General features: G+C 37.1%; 2 protein-coding genes across 2 annotated transcripts; both read left to right on the plus strand.

The window, feature by feature from the left end:
• Positions 1-7,866: 7,866 nt before the first annotated feature.
• On the plus strand, positions 7,867-13,370 carry LOC140164240 (uncharacterized). The gene is made up of 2 exons (XM_072187500.1): positions 7,867-8,118; positions 12,809-13,370. The coding sequence occupies exons 1-2, from the start codon at positions 8,046-8,048 to the stop codon at positions 13,180-13,182; spliced, it is 447 nt and encodes a 148-aa protein (XP_072043601.1). The 5' UTR covers positions 7,867-8,045; the 3' UTR covers positions 13,183-13,370.
• A 1,239-nt stretch (positions 13,371-14,609) lies between these two features.
• LOC140164508 (uncharacterized) lies at positions 14,610-22,928 on the plus strand. The gene is made up of 8 exons (XM_072187803.1): positions 14,610-14,619; positions 14,973-15,129; positions 16,253-16,346; positions 18,005-18,175; positions 18,712-18,876; positions 19,536-19,650; positions 20,115-20,224; positions 21,684-22,928. The coding sequence occupies exons 1-8, from the start codon at positions 14,610-14,612 to the stop codon at positions 22,011-22,013; spliced, it is 1,152 nt and encodes a 383-aa protein (XP_072043904.1). The 3' UTR covers positions 22,014-22,928.
• The last annotated feature ends 138 nt before the right edge of the window (positions 22,929-23,066 follow it).

Genomic DNA, 23,066 nt, shown 5'->3' on the forward strand with positions numbered 1-23,066 from the left:
AATAGTTTTCTTTTGCACAAAACCAAAATATTTATTCACTTGACGGTTTCGCCTATCATGGTCGATAGGCATCATCAGAATGATGTTGGAAGATCCTTACTTCCGGTAGGACGTATCCCGACTGTAGAGGGTGTATTTACAGCCAGGAGAGGATTATACACGTGACTAAGGTAGTGGGCCCCCTCGTCTCTGTTCATGACATTGGGTCCTCGTCTCCTGATAAAATAAAATCAGGTTGCAAATACGGTTTTTCAGAAAACATCAAAAAATGGAATACACGAGTCGTTTCTCCATTTATTTCCATATTGAGCCCATAGATAAGATATGAAACATGAGTATACGGCAAAGAATAACGTGTGAAAGTTGAATTATTGTGGAAAAAATGAATGCTTTTGGTGCGCGAAGTAGCCTAAAAAATGAGAGAAAATGCATGTCACGATCACTAAAATGGTTATATCTACAGCTTTGGGGAAACGCCGGTCTAATGCTTTTCTGTTATGATAAACATTAATTAACCTGAGCTTGTATCAGCGAAAATGAGCGGTGGAACAACCTAGTCGTAGGTTGAAAAGTTGCGTTCTTTGAGTCCTCGTGTCGTTAGGGCACGTTGCAAGTGTCACGATGCTTCACGAAATGGATCCCAGCCGGCGCTGTCTATTATACATGTTATATTGATCAATATAGCAATTAAAAACGTCTATTGTTATATATTTTATTAATGTAAAATACTCTATTGTGTAACAAAATATTGTAGTCGTCAAAGAAGGTAGTATCATCTCATTTAACTGAAATACAAGCAGTTTTGAAAAGATTGTTGTTGAATGAGATACTTGAACATGTTGAACGAGAAATAAGATAGCAAAATAATACCCTTTGCAAGAACAAGATGCGGTGGCTTAGTGGACAGAGCGAAGGTCTGCAGTGCGGAAGGTTGAGAGTTCGATTCCCATGTTATTCTCAGAATTTTTCAGTTCGTTTTTCTTTCTTTTTTTCTCTCCCTTTTGTCTTTAATAATAAAGGCCTAATGAATGTCAGCTTGAAGGCCCACTTTTTTCATGATTAATTTCTTGTTGCTAAGTGTTTCATATTTAGGCCTAATCCTACATTCGATTTGATATCTTTTTTAAAAATTGCATTTAAGTTCAGAAGCTTTCAATATGAAATAATTTCAAATAAAGCATGTCAAACTTAAGTAATATTTAAAAGTTCAAGATTATATTATAGGCTTATCAAATAAAGGAACGTCAACACAGATTTTCACAATTTTTTTATTGGACTAGACCCCTCCCCTATCGACAACATATTTTATGAGCTTTTATGCATAGTATATTAAATCACGAGATGCACGAATTTCAAACCTAATATTTTGGCATATTTGTCATTTTTACACAATGTCCAACTTACACCTCGGATTACCATGATTACACCTAATTGGAATCAGCCAAGTTCGTTTTCTAGATAGAGCAACTAACTTTGATGTCTTATTTCATCCCCCATAGAACACCACAGTAAAGCGGTCAAGATATTAGGTGTTTTCTTTCATTTTATCTCGCTACTTCTGCTTCAAATGTAATGTGAAAACCTTCCTGACAGTTATTTATTAATATTATAAATATTGTTATAATTTTTGGAATAATAAAACTTCAAATTTGCCCGACATCGTATATTGTGGCTTTAATAAAAATATGAAAACTAGGATTTAAAAAAAGGAGTTAAAATAAAATCAAAAATCAAAAAGAGGTGCTAGCGGGGTTCGAACCAAGATCGAACTTCCAAATATTGACCCCCGGTATTTACCACTAAGGCTAGCCATACCAGTGATTTGATAGATACGGTAATAATAGCAATGTTATTCCCACTCAGTGGCTCAGTCGTGTATTTTATTTCTGGAATGAATTAACACCGTCCAAATAATGTAACACAAACCTTTATGCTGACTTAAAAATTGTTTGAACGTTAGGAGTATTATTTTCAAGGTAAATAACCAACAATGGGCAATTATTGGCAATGAAAGTTTCTTTGCAGGAAAAACATCGGCCGTACAATATATCGCGTGACAGTAGTCACGCACAAAGATAAACATTTCAACATGTTAAATATACGACTAAAAATATACCCCAACCAAAATTCATAAAATTTTCAGGCAAGCTAACTTTAGTTATTCTCTAACATGACACCCATTTTTTATTCCGGCGCTTTTTCTTGCTTGATGATATGAACATTTTTGTATTCGTGACATGCAATTTTTTCTCATTTTCCGACCTACTTTGGACATGTTCAAGCTTCTTTATTTTCCATTTAATTAAACTTAATTAAAGTTATTTGTTGCTTTACACAAATGTTTGATATCTTATCTGTGGTCAGGGTACATAAATGGAGCAATATACGACCCGTGTCTTCCATTTCTGGAGCTATTTTGATAAAACGTGTTTGCCGGCTAAAATTTCAACATTTTGTTACATAACTCGTGTTCACCAACCCGTATAAATTTTCTGTCGAACAAAAGAGGTCACGAAGTTGCCGTCGTACTGTTATCGTGTACATTTCGATAACCAACTCTGTTATCTTGATCAACACTGAATGAAGACTGCTACTGTGAACTGGTCATCCAATCACCTATTGATTTATTGATGATTGACTTGGTTTTGCCAGTTGATTTTTCCCAGTTCATCAAAAATGTGAGAAAGTTGGTATTGACCTTCATCTCTGTTCATGATGGCGCCCCTTCTCTTCCTGATCTCTATAGCCTCCTTGACCCAACGTTTATACCTATCTTGCTCCGTGCCTATTACCACTGCCTCCCCCCCCCCCCAACCGATGACGTGGTTCCACTCTGCGACATGGACTGTGACGGCCGATTTATGCATGGTTGTGAGTGATTCTTTCCTGCTTGCTCTGGTGACTGGGTTTTTTTAAGTTCCTTTTTTGCTTCCGCGCGGTGCTCATCCAGTCGCGTCCCAAATTTCCTCCCTGTCTCTCCCACGTATGAGAGATCACAATTCAAGCAAGGAATGTTGTAAATGGCTTGAGTTGTATTAAGCGGATCGCGTTTATCCTTTGGGTGCACCAGTTGTTTCCTAAGGGTGCTGTGTGGCCGCATAGCAGTAGAGATGTTGTAGGATTTCATGACTCTAGACACTCTTTCACTGACACCTTTGACATATGGCAAGACCACCATACCTTTGCTCTTTGTCTGTTCTTCTGTGCTCTTGGTGGATTTCTTAGGTTTGACTGCCTGCATCTGGTCTTTCACCTGTTTAAATGTCCAATCAGGATAACCACACACTTTGAGTGCTGCCTGGACTTTCTCTTTTTCTATGATCTTATCTTCCTCTTCCGTTATAATGCGTTCTTTCCTGTCAAACAAAGTTCTTATGTGCAGGGGTTGGTGGGGTTGGAAACTCAGATACTGGTCAGTATGAGTTGGCTTACGGTAAACGAGAAGCTTAACCGTACCGTCTTCCTTTCTGACTATGAGGGTATCCAGAAAAGGGATGGTTCATTCTGCCTCTTCTTCATAGGTGAACTTTATGGAGTCAGTTTTGTTGATTTTGTTGATGTGGTCCGTTAGCTGTTGGACAGTGTTTCTCTTCACAACCTCGAGGATGTCATCGACATATCTTAACCACAATTTTGGCTTACACTCCATGGGAGCCGTAGCAATAGCTTGTTGTTCCAGTGCCTCCATAAAGATATTAGCCGCAATCGGTGATACTGGACTTCCCATCCTCCTGGTTCAAAACAACAGACTGACGGTTAATTTTTCCTCTGAAGGAGAAATAGGTGGTGGTCAGAATAAAATCCAGAAGTTTCACCACATCTTCACTAGTCAAGTTGAAACCTGTTTCTTTGTTGTATACTTTCAACACACTTTCTTTTTCCAGTCTGTGTTTTACTATATATGTCCAGAACCACATTACAGCGCTTTGAAATCTCTAAGATCGCGAAAAAGGCGCTATATTAATAATAAGTAATATTTATAGTGTATAGTGAACTGGGATTTGTCCAAGTGCAACGGCGCCACAGTGCAAACTGTTTAACTACAAATTGCAAAAAATTGCACAGTATGTAGATAATTCTTTTAGAAATGTTATGATACCAAACATGCCTATGTGGTCATGACCCTGTGGCATGAAATTAATGGATGTCTACCGTACCGTAAAACCCACTTTTATAAACGCAAAATAAGTCTCGTCATTTGAGATCTGATAATACGATACAACATGTTATCATTTAAAATCTGTTTTGTTAAATTTTGCTGTGTTTGTTTGATTGGTTTTTTTATTTGTTTTCAATGCATAATCTTCATTTTCTGTTTTATCTGATTTTATATGGAAACTGCTTAAGATCTTTTCTGAGGATTCGATGAACAGTTGTACGCGGTACGTTGTTCTCCATTGAAAGTCGACGTACTGATCGCCTTGGGCTTTTCGCCACTACTCTTCATATGACATCGATGTTTGTAGCCGATTATCCTGTTCTTCCACGTGCCCGAGGTAGATCATGAACAGATCCAGTTGATAGGAATTTCTGCACTAGTTGCTTTTCGGCTGGGTAGTGCATAATTTACATTAAAATGTTCTTTAAACTTTGCTTGAGTGATAATGTAGAACAATTTAAAACTGATTCACACAAGCAATAGTAAAATTTCACTTACGAGTGGAATTTTCGTGCCTCATCCGAGGTCACTTCTTCAGCACTGAGTTGGCGTAGTACTGGAAGACGTACCGCTACTCGGGACACGTGATCTGGGCAATGAACCCAAACCACTTGACCCGAGTAGCCTCTTGTAGGCGGCTGGTAGGGGGTGGCGACACTGATCTTTATTGAGGTCCGGTTCGGAGGCTGCGATGTACACTGCTTCCTTAACCCCTTGCTGAAACCACCTGGAATCGCTGTCCAACACCTTGACCTCACCAGGGTCAAAGGAGTGTCTTGAGTAAGTTTGTCCGACTTTGTCTCGGCAAAGAACCATACGATCTGAATCCGTTGATCTATAGGAAATTCATCTTCACTTCAACTGTTTTAAAGTGAAGTTTAATATTGTCAATATATCCTAATTATAATCTAAAACAGCAGTCACGCTTGCGCTAAGCAATGTAATCCATGAATGTTCATACCTAAATGTAGCGTGTGCAGCGAGTGAACCAACTCTTATGTTCAGTGAAGCACATCATTTATGTGCTTGAACAAAGAACATTATGAGCTTGCTTTTGTTGGTTTGATACACACATATGTACAGTCGCACAGTAAGGTCAATGGGTCACCAATAATGCTGTTTTTGGTATCAGAAAAATTCTAAAAGATCAATCTATGTGAATATGTTCTCCATTTGGTATTTGAGATATGACCAATTCACAATGTTAAGTTACTTTTGGGACACGCTGTATTAGATAAATGCTGAACCGAAGTTTGTCTCAAATGGAATAGCGCCACTGCCAAAATGAATCAACTAACATACTATAATTAGGAATATTAATGTTGAAGCGGAGTTTGTCCCAAGTTTAACTTAAGTGTCAGCTTGAATACAATGAAGCAATTTTGTCACAGCAATGATGTTGCAAGAATCATGAATTATTATGTAATATACATGACATCTACCTAACAACATTAGTCTTTGATGTACAGCCTGTCTCAAAAAAACAAACAAGCGGTATAGGACACGCGACACATGTCGTTCGAGGCTGACGAAAATAAAACTAGGCTGACAGCAATTCAAAATAGACGGTTAGCAGTTATAAATTGAAAAACAACATACTTACAGTGGGGTACACTGTCGTACCCCAACGGTTTTAGAGTAAGATCATTTTGCTTTGACACCACATAACAAATTTAGAATTGTTTGTGAAGATTTCATGATTATATGTTAATACTATGGCGACGTCAAAAATGGCGATATCGCATCCGCCGCCACCTGAAAAAAAATGTGCAAGTGAAAGGCGCCCTCTTTGGCAATTAGAAATACTGTTCAATGCCGTTTGTTCTGTTCAATTTGCTTGTTTTAATCTCGAGATATGTTTAGTTAACAACAAAAGGGTAAAATCACAATTGTGCCTCTTTTATTAGGGAAGAGGGCTGTACATGTAAATCAATGATAGCATCAAGTTTATCAAGAGTTCCTTCGTGAAATCAAAAGAATGCATCGATTATACATCAACACAAAATTGTTTTGACTGTTTCTACTGTTTTATCATGATACAAGTTGATGGGTCTTTTTTTTCACTTGAAACATATTGAAAGACAAGTTAAAAAGGTATGTTAAAAGACAAACAAATATTGCTCACTCTGTTGTAAAATTAAAATCATGTCAACGAAATATTGCGTATCGTATACGTTTGAAATTTTACTGAGGGTTTTCATACATTTGCGTTTAGTGAAGCAGATCTCTGGATTGCCGAAACGAAAATGAATGAAATAAACGGTATTTTAAAGCTATAGGACAGTTCCCTTAGCATTAGCAGTATTTTCTAATTGCCAAAGATGGCGCTTTCCACTTGTACAATTTTTTGAGACAGGCTGTACCATCTAGGTGTAGATAGAACAGCAGTAGTATCTGATATGACATGTGTAGGACCAATAGCAAATACCGTTGGTCTCTAATGTACTCATTTTCAATCTCACAATGATATAGTTCTGGTTTTATACAGAAGCTGTTTAATGCCAATCCGGGATGTCAATTGTTTGTCATCGTGGACAAAATATAGTAGGGAAATTCTTGTTTGCTTGTACTTGTTCTTTGTGAACCATTTAGTGGGAATACCCAGATTGAATTGTAATCTTTGGATGTGTTGGGTATATAAACTCATACTCCATATTAACTGAGGGTCACATTCTGAGCTATGATTGTTAAGTGGGGTTAATGAACTTTGCCAATGGTATGGGACCATTTTGGTCAATAGTAAAATAGATGAGCCCTGTACATAAAGCCCTGTATTCATATTGGGCCCTATGACCCTGTCTTACTCAAAGACCATGACGCTACTGCTTTACAGAGCTAGGTGTCTCACTCCCAAAGGCATGGTTCAATGATCAATGCAGAAAGCAATACCTTGATAATATACACCTAGAAATGGGATATTACCATATAATACAGTTGAGTAACTTCTGAACTTAAATCATTGCAAAATTGCACCATGTTGTGAGGAGGAAATAGAATATTGCATTGATTTGCAAAGGAGCGGAACAACAAGTGCATAATACTTGCTTTGTATTTTATTTTGTATTTTATTTATTTCATAAAGGTTCCTGTTGTGGTTCAGTATAGAATGGTATTTGCCTATATCTCTGATAATACTGGTTCTTGCTTGAATATGTTATTGCCTAACCTCATATGTTATTGCTGAAATATGGTGGTACTCATGTACAAAAGAACTTTCGTATGATTATTCATTTGTCACCGTGTACAAAAACATGGACATTTTCACATTTGTTTTTGTGACAAAAAGGTGGGGAAATAGGCTATTTTATTTACCATTTTTCATTGTTATAGGTGATCAGTATCAACAATACATCAGTATTATGTTGCATTGAAATTTGAAGCCATTTAGAACGAGAAATTCGTGTTTTTTTTGGCTCTCACCCAAAGATTCCATTTAAAAAGGGCATGTTCTCACCCAATGACCCCATATTTTTTACATTTTGCTCTCACCGAATGCCAAAAATCACGCTCTCACCCAATGACCCCATATTTTTTTTCATTTTGCTCTCACCGAATGCCCCATGACGCAACTGTTTGACAAATATGACCTATGTACATAGATCCCTGTAAATGTAAAAGAGTGAATTTTTCACTCTCTGTTAAGAGTGAACTGACTTTCACTCCTAATTGAGTGCTTTTCACTCCTATTTGAGTGATAATGTAACAATTTCTTCTTCGGATAGGTTCACTCCTTCATGGAGTGGTCCGATTTTCTCACTCAATATCATAGTCCCGAGTGAATTTTCGCCCACTCGGCGACCGAGTGATAGAAATTATCGGCACTGAAAGCGAGGCAACCAATCAGAAAGCGTCAAGCGATCGACCGTGTTTCACCCTTTTCAGCAAAATGGCGACGAATGATGTTGAACAATTTCTCCGGCGCAGAGGATTTGGAGACAAAATTGTGGACATTTTTGAAGGTAAGACATATATTTATAGAAGTAGTTGTTCAAAAATAAGTCGGGGAGAATGAAGAAGTTGAAATTTGTTTTTTTCCTGGCTATTTTGCATAAATTGCCAATGAATTGACGGACTGGTTCGGCCATGCTCAACACAGAAATGAATGCATGCATGCACTGCTACGTACTGCATTAGGCCGTGTAAAATTAATATTTTGGTTCTCATCCCTCCCTCCTCAATTTCTGGGATTTGTCAGATTTTTTTTTTTTTTTTATATTTTTTAATTTTTTTATATTTTTTAATAATTTATGAAATCTTCATACATATAAATAAGTTTATTAGAGAACAAGCATCACTTCCAAGTTTTTTTGTGGTACTCTAGGGGTTTATCCCTCAAAATCTCAAATTAAAAAAAAAAAAAAAGGGCCTCATCGTTTCCTCGAGCACTGTTGGAGAAGACCGAAAACTACTGACAATGCTAATTTTACATTGGAAAAAAAAAAAAAAAAAAACAAACACCTCCCTCCCTCATCAATTCATGAAAATACTCTGGACGAGAACCAAAACATTAATTTTATACGGCCTTACCGCCGTGGCCCGTGCCGTGCACTACATCATGCACTGCAGTCTGCAGACTGCATACATGTAGTAGTTCTAGTACATCTGCATCTACATCTGTGGGGCTGTAGCTACGGACGCAGGCGTCCATTTACTGCTACAGGAGGTTAGAGTGGTCCATGGCGGCTGCTCTGTCTTTCCCCCAATGTTGATTATATTGTTCTGGCAAATGAATGAATATTTGATGCCTGGACCTGGTATTTCCTGGATCGCAACATGAATAAATTTGAGCAATTTATGGTCTGAAATGAATTCTAGTACTAGAATTCCAATTGAATGTGCAGCTATAGCCTGACAATCCCCAAAGCGTGACTTTTTTTTGCGTACATTGCGCGATGTACGCCAGCGTGTGCGACTGTGCGTGAGAGACGCGAAAGTGAATCCAACCATGGCAACGCTATCATGATTGGTTTGAGGTCGTGCGCTCGCGTTGTAGTTTGAAATACGCGATATACGATCGTGGTTGGATCGAGTTCAGCTGTTGACAGCTGCGTTCATTCAATTGGAATTCTGACTTGTAGTACTTAGCCTTGTAGACTAATAGGCAGAATATTAAATTCTCGATCATGAGACGATGAACCTTTTGCGTCAGCGTACTTTTCATAGAATAACACGATCGCGCCTTGACCTTGACCTTGCCTAGCAACGACCGTGTGATTGGTCAATTCTCAAAAGCTGTGTTTGCGCCATAAGCGCCGGTCTTTGCGTAGTACGCTCGAGTCGCTCGACGCAAATATCTGTGCGTACCCAAGTTTGCTCTCATGATCGAGAATTTAATATTCTGCGTATAGTAGGACTCATGATGTGATGATCATGATGGTGTGATGAGAAATATGTAAAATTGGTGGAGTTGATGAACTTTGCAGAATTTCTGGACGTTTTTTCAGGTGATTAAGCTTACTGTTGTCTGATAGTTTTGCAAGTCACAAAACTTTGGTCAAAACTGTGCTAGAACTGAATTTATACTCGTGACGTAATGAGTTTTGAAACGCAACAGTAAGGCGCGTTTAATTTTGAGCTTGCTGATAGATCAAAATAAAAACACAAGCAAACATGCAAATTGCAAACGCAACATCATGGCAAGTTGAAAAATCTTCAACTTCGATTGCGTTTCTATTGCCGGTGGCTTCCGCAAATGGCTTCGTTTGAGTGTAAATTAAGCTGTGGCTAGTCGTTTGTGGTGAAACAGCCAAAGCCTTTAAAAACACATGCGTTTCGAGTATAAATGCAGCTTTAGCACTCGGTTTTTAATTGACTTTCTAAATTAGAATCAATAATTATACTGCTGAGTGAAGGGTATAATGTGAAATGAAAATAATAAATAATGAAAAAATTTCCTCGTTATGTCACCCGGGGGACTCACCCCCTTATGAGCTGAAAAAAAGAGTGACGGAAACTCAACATCGAGTTTCACAGGCCTAAAGACAGTGATGTGTCCACAGATATATAGAGTCCATAGACTGGAGGTCCTAGACTTGGCTGCCATTAAGGTCGAGCATGGAGATCTAATTGGGGGTATTCAGGTTTTTGCCGTAAAGTTCAATTACGCATTCACACGCAACAAAATCGAGTGCATATTTTGAAAATTTCAAATTTTCCATGTATTTTCAACAAATTGTAATTTTGGCCGTTCAATTTTTTCGCAGTTTACGTGGCACTGGGGTTCAATAATTACGCATCGAAACCGCATATTATTTCACGTATAAGTTGTTCAATGTCCAACGTCTGCTCAAAAATCAAAATTGGAACTCAAACTTAATTTATGCGTCCACACGCAACAAGATCGAGTGTGTATTTTGAAAATTTCACTTTTTCCATGCATTATTATATTACTCATTGCAACCATGTGATATTTACATTTAAGTTGTTTATGTCCCCTGACTGTCCAAAACTCATGGTTCCTTGACCTACTTCATTGTGCACACTTAATAAGAATAAAAAAGAACACAGTCGATTTGCAAGCTTTTAAAATTTTTATAAAATCTTGACTTCAAGGAGCCATTTTTCCGTTAACTTTTTTGAAGCCTCCGAAACAAACTGTTCAGCAAGCTTGGGCAAATATAAATAAAAGAGCTCATCCAATCTATTTATCAAAATGTAGCAAAGTAGATCCTCAAGTCACTTGTTTTTAAATCGTGGAGATATATATATCACCGTTTGAAAATGGGACCCAATACAAACTTTCCGTTAACAATTGAAGCCTCCGAAACAAATGAAGCCTCCGAAACAACAATAAGATTAATTATCATCTATGCATATCTAAATTGGTGTTTCAAACTGATATCTGCATTGTAATTGTTACTTGATATGTGCAGAATGTCATAAATTAAAAAAATTGTTGATGTTATGGTTAATGTTTGAAAAATATACTGATACCCAAAAAGCCTGTTTCGGAGGCTTCACATGCAAAAAACACCATACTTAACAAATGGGTGAAAAAGTTAACATGCTATAAATCTACAATATCTGCCGCATAGAATCATTGATTCAATACACACAAGAAAATAACAGCTTAGATGATCCCAACAGTGTTGTTTTCAAAAAAATACTTCTGCAGTGTTTAGCCATTGTTAACATGAAGCCTCCGAAACAAAAAAACATGACTTGCTGTGATAATTTAATTTTTGTCACAACTGAAATTCAATACTTAGAAGCAAAGCATGAAAATTGGTAATTGTGATATTTTTTACCTATTTTTTCATGTCAACTTGCAGTAGTTAGCCAAATATTTTACTTAAAAATGATCACCTGTGTTGTTAACTGAAGCCTCCGAAACACAAATCGCTTGAATTGCCAATTCTAAAAAATAACTCCAATTTCTGTGAAACTTGGCTGGGAGGTTCCTTTTATCAAGTAGTATTTGTACATGAAGTTAGACATTCAAATTATTTTAGGAACCCAATTAATGACACTTTATGTTAAAAAATTTAAAAACTGCAATTACAAACATAGCAAAACATGGTATAAAATGTAACTTATATCTGTTGACTTACTTTGGAATGGGATTTCACATGTATTCCAGCTTTCATGTCATAATTTTCTGAGCTTATGTAAAATACATTTTTTCTTGGATTTTAACCAAAATGTTATGGAAATGTCAATTTTTTTATTAGAAATCAAAAGGTTTAAGCCTTGAAACGTTATTTTACTGGAATTTAAGTTGCTCCTATGCATGATTTCAGTAAACAGAAACATATTTAAGTGGTTTGAAATTTTGACCCTAAAAATAAAAAGTTACACCCTTTACTGTGAAAATGACCATATGGCAACACTTGAGGGAGCGGCACACTTTATTGTTTGAGTGATATTCAAAAAATTTGTCATTTCATGTTGAGATAGGTCAATTTGTTTAAAAAACTGTTAACCGAGCAAAGCGACCAAAAAAGCATTTTTGCCCCCGTATAGCCCACTCCTACTGGAAAAAAATGTTTAATTTGGGAAGCTCATTCCTAGGAAGCTTTTTGTGTTCAGAAGGAAAATTTAGGCATACAAATAAACAAATTTTAGGGGGAAGTTTGTATACACACGCACATTCCCAAGAAATTTTACATTTTCTTTCAGGCGTGATGGATGCCTAGTATCAGAATAACTAAATGTTAAGTTTTGCTGCTTTGTTTTTCTTTCCCTGTCAGACCTGAGGAGCTCAAACTTAGTGTACTCCTTGAAGCTCTCTTTCAATTAGATATGTTATGGACAGCAGTTTATGGACTCGGAGCTCACAATTATTGTAAATTGAGCTTAATGAGCTTAGAAAACTCAGGAGAGTGATAAAACAAAAATTGTTTTCAGGTTGGGTATCGAACCTTTATTTTTGTCAAAACAACTTTCTGCACTCAATTTTGCTTGAAGTGCAGTGTAAATTAACATTTTTGGACACAATGTAGTCCACTTTATAACAGCATGGAAGTTTTCCACTATGAAAAAAGGTTATTGGATGGGTACAGCCTTGTCACATTTGATGTGTGACAACAAATATGAATATAAGTATAGTAACTCAGGTGGGATTTTTATGCTAAATACATAATTCATTGCCATTGGTCAGTATAGATTCTGTGAGGTTTTATATTTAACTTTATCAATTTTTATTTTCAGCTAATGGTGTGGATACAACAGAAGTTCTCAACTCCATAGATGAGAGCGACTTGAAGGAGTTTGGACTAAATTTTGGTGAGAGGAGAAAGCTAGCACTTGCAATAGATGGGAGAAAAGTTGAAGCAGTATCATCCACACATGCAGTAGATGGTTCTCAAGAAGCTTCTGCAGGAGGAACTGCACTTTCCCAGATTTCCAACACAGCAGGCAACAATACAGCATCTCAGGTAAAATATTTGTACAAGCTAGAACTTAGGGCAAGTAGTCTGTGTGACTCTGATATGTGTGCATGTGCGGGTACTTGTACAATACCCCACAGTAACTATACAGTTTTATATACCTCATTTAAAGATTCCTGGCATCTGATTGGTTAAAAGCGCAGGCATAATCTAACTAAGTCGAAAGCAAGACAAATTTAATATTCCCCGGGCATATTTTTTGCAATGCCCGGGGCATATTACTGCGAGTGTTGCGTTTTTCACGTAAAGCCATCATCACGCACGTCGCACGCATTTGTGAAACGGTACTTTCAACCAAAAATATGACTAGAATCTTTAAATTTGGTACATATAAAACAAATATTGACTACTTTTAATTCGAGTCATGGTTAAATTATAGGCCCAAGGTGATCTCAAAACCATACTGTGCCCTCAGTCAATATTTGTATACCATACATTATGCATCCATCATTGTCAGGGTTGTGACTATAGGGCTAGGCTAACTTTAAAGTAGGGATGACCAATGAACCATCAACTTGATTAGAACACTCCCATAGACATGCAGGGAGCTCAACTGTGCACTGCTTGCACATACATTTCTAAATTGATCTCATTCTTTGATTTTTCAATATTTTTCTGTAAAATTTGGGGAAGTTACTGCCAATTATATTTTGTAACTATCTTGCAAATTACAGCAACATAACTTATTTTGTTTTTCTGTAAGTGCGAGTCAAAATTGGTCCATCGCCACAGTGCGCTTAATTGCCAGTGGCTGAGTTTAGCACTGCTCAAGAATGGCACAAAATATTCAAATCAGTAAGATCAGGTGAAAAACGTAGCCTACTGAGCTGTAATTTGGCAGAGTTGCCAGTAATACCTCTATCATACCCTCTGTAAAAAGGTTAAAAAATTGAACAAGTAGATCTCGAGTTACAAATTAAATCACCAGCTTCCCTTTGGAATTTTTATATTCCTTTCAAATCATGTTAAGAAGACACCTTTCTGAACATAAATGTGAAGTTTCGTGCTCATTCGATGTATTGTTCACCTGATCTTAACCCTAAACGTTTTCTTATATTTAGGCCTATAACATCTACAACTTGCTGCTGGCTATACCTTGTTTAGGACTTTCAAAAGAAGTACCTGAATGTGCAACCATAACTGTTTCAAAATAGCCCGCGATAGTCATGCAGGTAACGCCGAGGTCAAGCATTGAATTGGTTTGAACAAAGATACTCAGTCATAATGTATTGAGTGCTACTTTGGTTTGAATGAGGAATACTACAGGAATACACATGAGCATGATGAGGATAATCTCTATTGTTGTGAATGAGTCCATGACCTTCAAAACTTCCAATGACCGGTCAGAATGGGAAACTTTGATAATTCATAATTCGAAAAGTTTTTGACCGATTTTGACCATTTAACCACCAAAATACTTCTGTTGATTAGTTCTACTCAGAAAACAATCTTTTTGTAGCAATAGGGTCAACATGAAATTTTGATGGTTATCCCTATTTAAAGCCAGTTAATTTGGAGGTGAGCATAGTGAGTAAGGCGAACGGAGCGCAGTGCTTCCAGCAATGGGTGCATGCAAGTAGTAGTTTCATGATGCAAGCAATGTTATGGATGATAGGAATCCCATATTTTGTGTTCAAGGATTTTATAGTAAATAAACAATAATAAAAAGAATTTTGCCAGTTCTGCATATATTTCTAATTTCTTAGTAATAACTTGGCATCTAGTTGAAAAAAGTACTGGTGGCCATTGTCTGAACATTGTCAGAGCTGGTTGGGATTTTTGAGAACTGGCTTGTGCCGACCATCTGGTCACAACCCTGATCATTGTAAATTTTACCAGCATGTAAGTAGGTGTTGGTTCTATGTGTATCAAGATGGCTTGATGTAAATCCCCAACCCTTTGTATTTACTTATTTTTAATTACAGGGTTTTCAAGTTGCTGTGATTATGAAGGGGACCCAAAGGGTAAAGATATAATTCAGCAGCTGGAAGGGAGGAACGTGTCTGGACAGGAACTGGTTTCCTTGAGAAAGCTTGTGGTAAAAATCCTTACAAAGCACTTGACAGAGAAAGCTGGAGATCTGTAAGTATCCATAATACTTATCAAGTTGATAGTCAATTTACTCATGATTTGCTTTCCACTAACATCCTACCATGATGGGGTACACAGATTGTAACATTTATATTAGCCAATTGAAACAATTAATTAGCATTAAGACTTTAATGAAAAAAAAGGTTATATTCAGGGCATAATTATGCTGGTATCGCATAGCAGAAGCTGCTATGTAGTAAAAATTGTGCATAGCACTTTTGCTAAGCAAAATGCGCGCACTAAATTATGCCCTGCTACAGAATTTGATAGGCAAAATCTGCTCACTAAATTATGTAGCAATCACATCCCAAAATGCTACACACATTGACAATTTGCTAAACACAATTTCACACGCTTATGGGAATGTGATGCATGTAAACAAATGATAATATCATGAATTTGTCAGAAAGTGCAACAACTTGAAGTAAATCAGATGGGTGTTAAGTGTACACATTAAATGCTATGCTCTGATGAATCAAAATTGGTAGCTTTTCCTCAATTTTGGGATGTGTAATAATTTTTATGACCAAATTATAAACTGCGACCATTGGGAAAAAAATAAAATTCAGGAACGTTAAAGTTCTGTTCATACTATGCCGCATTTTGTTGCGGTGCGTTGTATTAGTGCCGATATATTGATTACTTTTTGCTGCAACTCCCGAGTTAAAATGAATTTAACTTTATTGCGACAACGCACTGAAGTGTTTTGCAGTGGAGGTGCAATTACGGTGTAGAATGAACGGACCTTTACCTAAGTAATAAGTAAAAGTGAATTAGGCTGTGCTACATTTTCCTTATTGATGGATAATAGTGAATATATGTGATTTTTCCCAGAGATCTGGACAAAATGTTGTGCATTTACCAAAGTCTAGACAGTTTTTGTGGCATCAACATTTTGCTAATGCAAGTAACAGCCCAAATGGCAAAACATCAGCAAAACCCTATAAAAATTTCTGTGCATGAAAATTCAACACCATGAAATTGGCTAACTATTTATGCACGCGAACAGTTTAGTAATGGAGGGAGGACTGGGATGTATGAAATATGGAGGCTTTGTGATTGAAACTTGAACCACAGAATGGCTTAGTACTAATTAACTTGTATATTTCTTTAGGTACCCCAGAACTCAAGAAAAGGAGGCAATGGCAAAGGCGTTGGTGACAGAATTTCCATGTTTCAAAGATCGTACACCTGGATGTAAAGGCTATGTGAGTACCGGTATTAACCAAATGCAAACATACATTCTTAGTACTATAGACCATTTGACCCATGGTGTTTATAAACAAAGGCAGGAACTTGAACTTCACAATCTTGTATTGTCATCATGGCAGGCTGGGAAATAAGAAGCGCCGGACCAGGGGCTACTTTGTAAAAAAATAGCCCCTGGTTCACGGGGTTTTACAGGGAACCAGGGGCTATTTTCAATGAACCAGGGGCTAGTCAATGGATGGAAAAAATTGTTGTGTACTTTTTGATACCTCACTCAATCAGGCTTGGAAATAAGAAGCGCCGGACCAGGGGCTACTTGGTAAAAAAATAGCCCCTGGTTCACAGGGTTTTACAGGGAACCAGGGCTATTTTAATGAACCAGGGCTAAACGGCCCCTGGCCCCACTTATTTCCCAGCCTGCATCATGGATGGCGCTAGTTTCAATAGTACGGCCCTTACAATGCACAGTCATATTGCAGGGCAAGACAGGGAAAATGCTGGGCATTAACATCACAGGTCATCAATTGGTCTATAGCCTATAATTTTACCCTGATAAAGATTCAAAATTCTTGTAGTTTCCTGTTATAACAAAGCTGGTAATACCATATTAGGTCATATTGATTGGTTGTGGGAGATTTAAACATTCTAAATCAAATTGATGTTCATACTCATAAACTTCGCCATATCAACCATTATGCGTACATGTAGCAACAAGCTACTTCAACTATCATGAAATAGGAGCATTGTATAGGCTGGTTAACAAGTTAATCCAAATATTTGAAAGTTGACAGTGACCTGGTGTGTGTACGCATGCGTTATGGTATTTTGCAATGCTCATCCGTTCAGAGTCGGTGCCTTTTAGTCCATCTTTTCTGTGGTCTTTCTCTGGGACTGTTGCTGTGTATTAAGTGAAGGCCACATTTGGTAAATATGTGTGAGAGTTCCTCTTTAACTTGTTCAATGGTGATTAAAGATTTCCCTTCAGTTTTAGGTTCAGTTTTCCTCTTCTATATACCGGTTTTTGTTAATATTAATCGCACCAGGGCGTGATTTTTTTATTTCGGTGTAGGGTGTTTATTACAATTTTGGTAGCAAAAAGTTGTTTTGTGGGTGCCAATAAAGGATATGAGTGCTTTGTAGAATTGGGGGTGGGGCGCTTATTAGGGTTTTGGTAGCCAAATTTAGAGGGGGTGTTTTTTAGGGGAGAGGGATTTAAAAGAGGAAATATGATATGCTCCGTACTATAACAAGTATTATTTTACAGGTGAGGTGACTAACTTTGGAATTAAAAGTGCTCAAACCCATTACAGGTGAGCGTAGAAACAAATTCAAAGTATAGACCTCTGGAAAAGGCAACCGTTACTACTAGTTTCACGACATACCCTCACTTACGATCATTGGGTATACCGATCATCATATATGCTCCGTACTATATCTGTAAGATACCTCATACTACATGTGAGAGAATTCATATTTTCCCAATATCTTGTTCAGAGGTTTCCATTTTCTTCTGTGCTCACCCACACCCCTGAATAAAGGAAATTCTGTAATTTTCAATTCTATGATTGGCACTTCAGTAAAACCTGTCACAGAACTTACCAAGAGAAATAAAAAATCTTACAAATTTGCAACTTCTGATATTTTCTTATCTTTGAAGGAGCTGTTCTTTAGCGAGGGCGAAGGCTTTATAGAATGGAGACTAAAAACAATGCGTCAGAGTGCGAAACGTGCAGGAGGTCCTAGCAATACAAGTCAACTCAAGAAAAAAACAAAAAATGACACAGATGACAATGAAACAGAACAGTGCTCAGCAGAGGTACTAGAGCAGGTGGGTGCTATACAGTTTTGTGACAATTTTAGCTCTTCAAAAGATTTAGTGCACCTCTTGTAAATGTAACATAGCATACGTTAATAATTAAAAAGGGGTTGAATTATTCAGCTTCAACATAGTCAATATCATACTTTTGATCACAAACTTGGCTCTTGTGTTGTGATATCTTTTGAAGAAAAACTTCATTTCTTTCATTATTTTCCAGCATATCCAAGTCAGTTTTATAATCATAAACATCAAAAATTTATCATTTAGAGGGACACATTCTTTGATGACATAAGAAGCAAAGCACCAGGTACTAATTTAGATATCAATGTATAGAGGTGACCACAGCTACCCATAGATAAGATAGCAGTCATGAGCTTAGTGCTTTGTGTAATTATAACAGATGTAAGGGCGTGGCATCACCCACTGTAATGCCCATCCACCTTGGACATCCAGATAAAATACACAGGTGGATAAAAATAAAGTCGTGTGCATTTCTCATGTTGTAAGTTAGGTAATCTTATGTGTGTTTTTTTTTCTTCCACAAGATGGAGTGGCTGAAATACCACCCTCCAACGAGGGAGAATTCGTCCCAAATTAAAGCGAACTTGAAAGCCACGTTCTTCTACCGCAGATCAAAACTAGTAAAGGAGGCACCTTCTATCACAAACCAACTTGCAGAAATGCCAAGATTCAGAGACAGTCCTGACCTGGTTAGTATTTAAATGGAGATCCCGATCTGTCTCATGAATACAAACAAACAGTATCAACATGTGTGTAGGGTTTTTTTAAAGCTTTTTCCTGCAGGGTTAGAATTCGACTTTATGAATTCAAAATACTGTTTACCTGTTCATAGTCCATCAAGATAGACTCATGAAATCCATTGACTTTCACTCAAACCTTGCCTTGAAAAATCAAGGCAAGTGTAATGTGAAACCAGGCACAAACTCATGATATGACCATCTGGGGATCTGAAAAATCCCAGATGTTAGACTGGGCATGGATTAGGTTTGGAAATTCACCAGTCAGGACCGGCGGGTTTGCAGTAAAATCAGGCCATCTAGATGGACTACATGTTCATGATTCTAAACCTAAACATGTTATGACCGTCATCTGAAGGAGTGCAAACATAAGTTCCCCCCTTCCAAAAAAAAATGTTCCTATGTGACATATACATAGCATGGCTTGATACATTCCATAGGTTCTTAAGGTATTATGGTTTAAATTATTGATAAAGAGGTACCAGTTTTCAGGGTACTTCCTGATTTTCAGAGATTTTGCTTTGTTTATTCTTGCCCAAAGTAATTTATCAGCGGATAATATAAGCATGATGTATTTTAAATTAATTCACTTTTCAATTTTCATGTTTCAGATTAACTTTGAGTTTGACATGTTGAACCCCGGTTGTGGTTCAAAAATGTTGGTGAAGTGGAACCCTTACTTTAGACCCAAGCTAACACAGTTATCAGAGGAAGCTGCGAGGTTCAGTAAGTAAACATGAAATTTGAACATATGCATTTTAACAGCAAACGTTGTAGAGTTAATAAATTTGCTTAAATATAGATATTTTATAGAGCTTGTTGAGCTCCACAATAATCAGAAATCTGAGCTTGATCAGAGTAGCGGCTCAAAAGTTATGGCAATTTGAGTGTCAAAAATATGACAAAATTGAAGCCTACTCTTCTTATGTATTGTATTGTTGTTGTTTTTTTGACCCCCTAGCAAACTTGACAATGTATGCAAAAAATGTAATTAATTTTCACACAATTTTTTTTTAAAAAGTTCATGCAAAAGTACTGTTACATTGGGAATAGTGTTAGGGTGAAAGATAGGTGTGCAGGTATAAGAGCATCATTCCTTATTATTATTATTAATTTATTTCATATTTCAAACTTTAAAGTATTTTGGCTAAAAAATGACTTGAATATTGGTCTAAATCTTGCTGTTACAGATGATCTGGATGTGTTTAAATTTCTCCTGAAGAAACTTCCAACAGTGACCGCCAAAGGGTTTAAGAGCAAAGGATATGATGTGTTTTCATTCATAATGCAACGTAGACAAGTAAGTTACTCTTGAATCTAGATATATGTTCAGACTTATTTCCAATGGGGTCCATTTTGACAAAAGGTTGCAGAGCATGGCGCAGCAAAGAAAAACAATGGAAATAAGTCTTCACATGTTCAAATGTGTGCGGCAGTTTCTCTCTCATGGCAAAATTCTTAACAGCTCTCTTGAAGACCTCTCTCTATACTTTGAATGCAATTAATTGATTGATATATGTTCCAGTCACAGATGGCATTGTAAAAGGTGTTAGAAGCAATGCCTTTGACACAAGGAACAATAAAGTCGTGAGCATTAGACTGAGTGCAATGAGAGTGAATCTGGGCAAAACTGGTAAATTGATGTCTCAAATGTAGCACGGTACTGGCATTGTGGAAATGAAATGGACATTATTGAGTCTGAGTTGACAAGCATCACATTGCTGGCAGGTAGTAGTAAGTAATCTTGAGATTCAGGGTTCTAGCCACTCAGGAAATCAAAATCCTGAAAAGAAAATGTCGTTTTTGAGAAAGTAAGTTTGTGTAACTGATTTGAGTTTGATTTTTTGCCATTTAAGGTGGTACGACACCCCTGGGCCTTATTTTTAAAGACTTTTGCATTTTCTCAAAAGCCAAAGCAACTTTGGACAAAATGTCATATGGATTTGATTAGAAATGTTCCAAGGTTCTCTAAAATTGCAATTAAATTTCAGTACAGACAACTGTTGTGGAGTTGCAGTCAAAATGCGAGAAAACTACTTGTCTTGAGTTACTAATTTTCCAGTGCAGAGATCGGATTCCTTGCCGTGGCCCCTATAATATACATATCTTACTTGTCATCAAGGTGCTATAAATTTTGAGAAAAATGCATAAATAGTCACAAAATTGGTCAGGGGTGTTGTACCCCCTTAACAAAGTACTCCTTTGCTTGTAAGTTTTGATTGCAGTAACTGAATTTTACCAAATAAGGAGCTGCTGACGCGGACTCATTATCTTAACCCTGACATGTTGCTGTTTTCTTGCAATAAAAAACCAAAACCAAAAAAAAAAAAAGATATGTCTCAGCTTCCGTGGGTCCAAAACCCTAAGTGCTATGCAATTTTGTAAGTATTTATTTTAGTCCAAAAAGGCTATGCACTTTGCGGAAATTCTTTTTATATTGTAGAATTAGGCCTCTTTTTATTCTGGCTGCTTCGCAGCCAACTTTCACAATATTTTTCTTAATGATTTTAAAACTCAAAAACCTAAAAAAGGAATGCTGAATTTTTTAATTCGGCCGGAGGCTGAGACATTTAATTTTTGGCCTAAGCCACAAAAGTATGTTAAGTTTAATGGGACAATGTCACAGAAAATTGGGGGAACTTGTCTCTTCAAGTGAAATAAAGAGAACCTTGATAACATGATGATATCAAACCGACCATGGCGGTCAGATTGTTACTTGTTTTCAAGCCCTAATGTAAGTATTTATCTTATCTTTTCAGACTGGGACAGATGTTGAAGCCTTTGCAAAAACCAAAGATGTGATCTATGCACAGCCCTTCATTCTCGCACTGGGTGATGAAAATGGCAACCCAACTGAATATTTCATTATTGTAGACAACACATCAATTCCAGGAGGGACAAATGCTGTAGAGGCATTTGATCGCCTGTACAAAGTACATTACGTGTTCAACGTGCACTTTGCAAAACCAGTTCTCACATTCTTCAATTTTTTTGACGGGCTGGTTTACGGAGTAAGCAAGAACATTAGGCCTACGGTAAGGGAGCTCTACTCCCAAATGATGCAAGAGCCTCAACAAAAAGAAGCTTAGATCTGGTTTTGTGGTTGTTTGACATGGGATGATGTACTTGTTATGATTCTACAAGGTATCTTGATTGTGGCTTCTTCTGTATCAAATCAACCGATGGTTTACGGGTCACTTCTCAGATTTGGCTGAAATTCATTTCTATAAAATTCATACATGAGTATTTGGCTAAACCTCACCCTGGGAACCAATTTACAGCTTTGTATAGGTTGTTCATAAGATACTGTTCAGATCATTTGATAAATTATGCAATGACACAAATCGTGCATGCTGAAAGATGGAGAGTACCCAAAATTTGAGGAACCGACCTAAGATTTGGAATGTTATACTTTGCATGTGTGCATTACATCCATAAACAAAATAATGTATGAATCAATTGCAGCCAAATCTGAGAGGTAACCTGTTTTGGTCGATTTGACACAGAATTCAATAGATAGATAGAATTGATAGAAAATGACATCTCTACAGAGTTCTTCATTGTGGATAGCACATGATGTACATTTATCCCCGGTTGAAAGACTGCCGAGGTATTTTGATTGCCTGTGCAAAGTTTACTATGTGTTTTGTATTGTACTGCCTTCCCATGAAAGGGAAGTATGGGACAATTTTCCCATTTTTTGAGTGAGGTCAAAATTACATGAGAATTCTCCATATTATTGAAAATTTCTTATTGAAAATAATGTTAAGTATTTGCCAAAATTGTTCAGAGGTCAGCCACGCAGTGTGGCGACCGAGAGCGTAGCCTACATTACGCAACGCTGGCTCACACACGGTTTCTTTTATCATGGACGCCACAACCAATCAGCTCGAATGTTTTTCACTTCCTGGTTTACAGACTTAACGCGAGATACGCGGCTCAAATCTCTGAACAACTTGGCAAATACTGTAGATTTTGAAATGCATACCACAATTTAGTACCTTGCAAGGAAAAAATGTGATCAATGTTTGGAATTTTAAGCCTGAAAATGTTTTCAAGCAAGTAGCATGGTTTTGGAATATTTGTTAGTTATTTGAAGATCTTTCATGAGTCTTGTAATGCCTTGGCTCTCAAATGGTGGT

Source organism: Amphiura filiformis, chromosome 11 (genome assembly GCF_039555335.1).
Source record: "Amphiura filiformis chromosome 11, Afil_fr2py, whole genome shotgun sequence".
Taxonomy (NCBI): Eukaryota; Metazoa; Echinodermata; class Ophiuroidea; order Amphilepidida; family Amphiuridae; genus Amphiura; species Amphiura filiformis.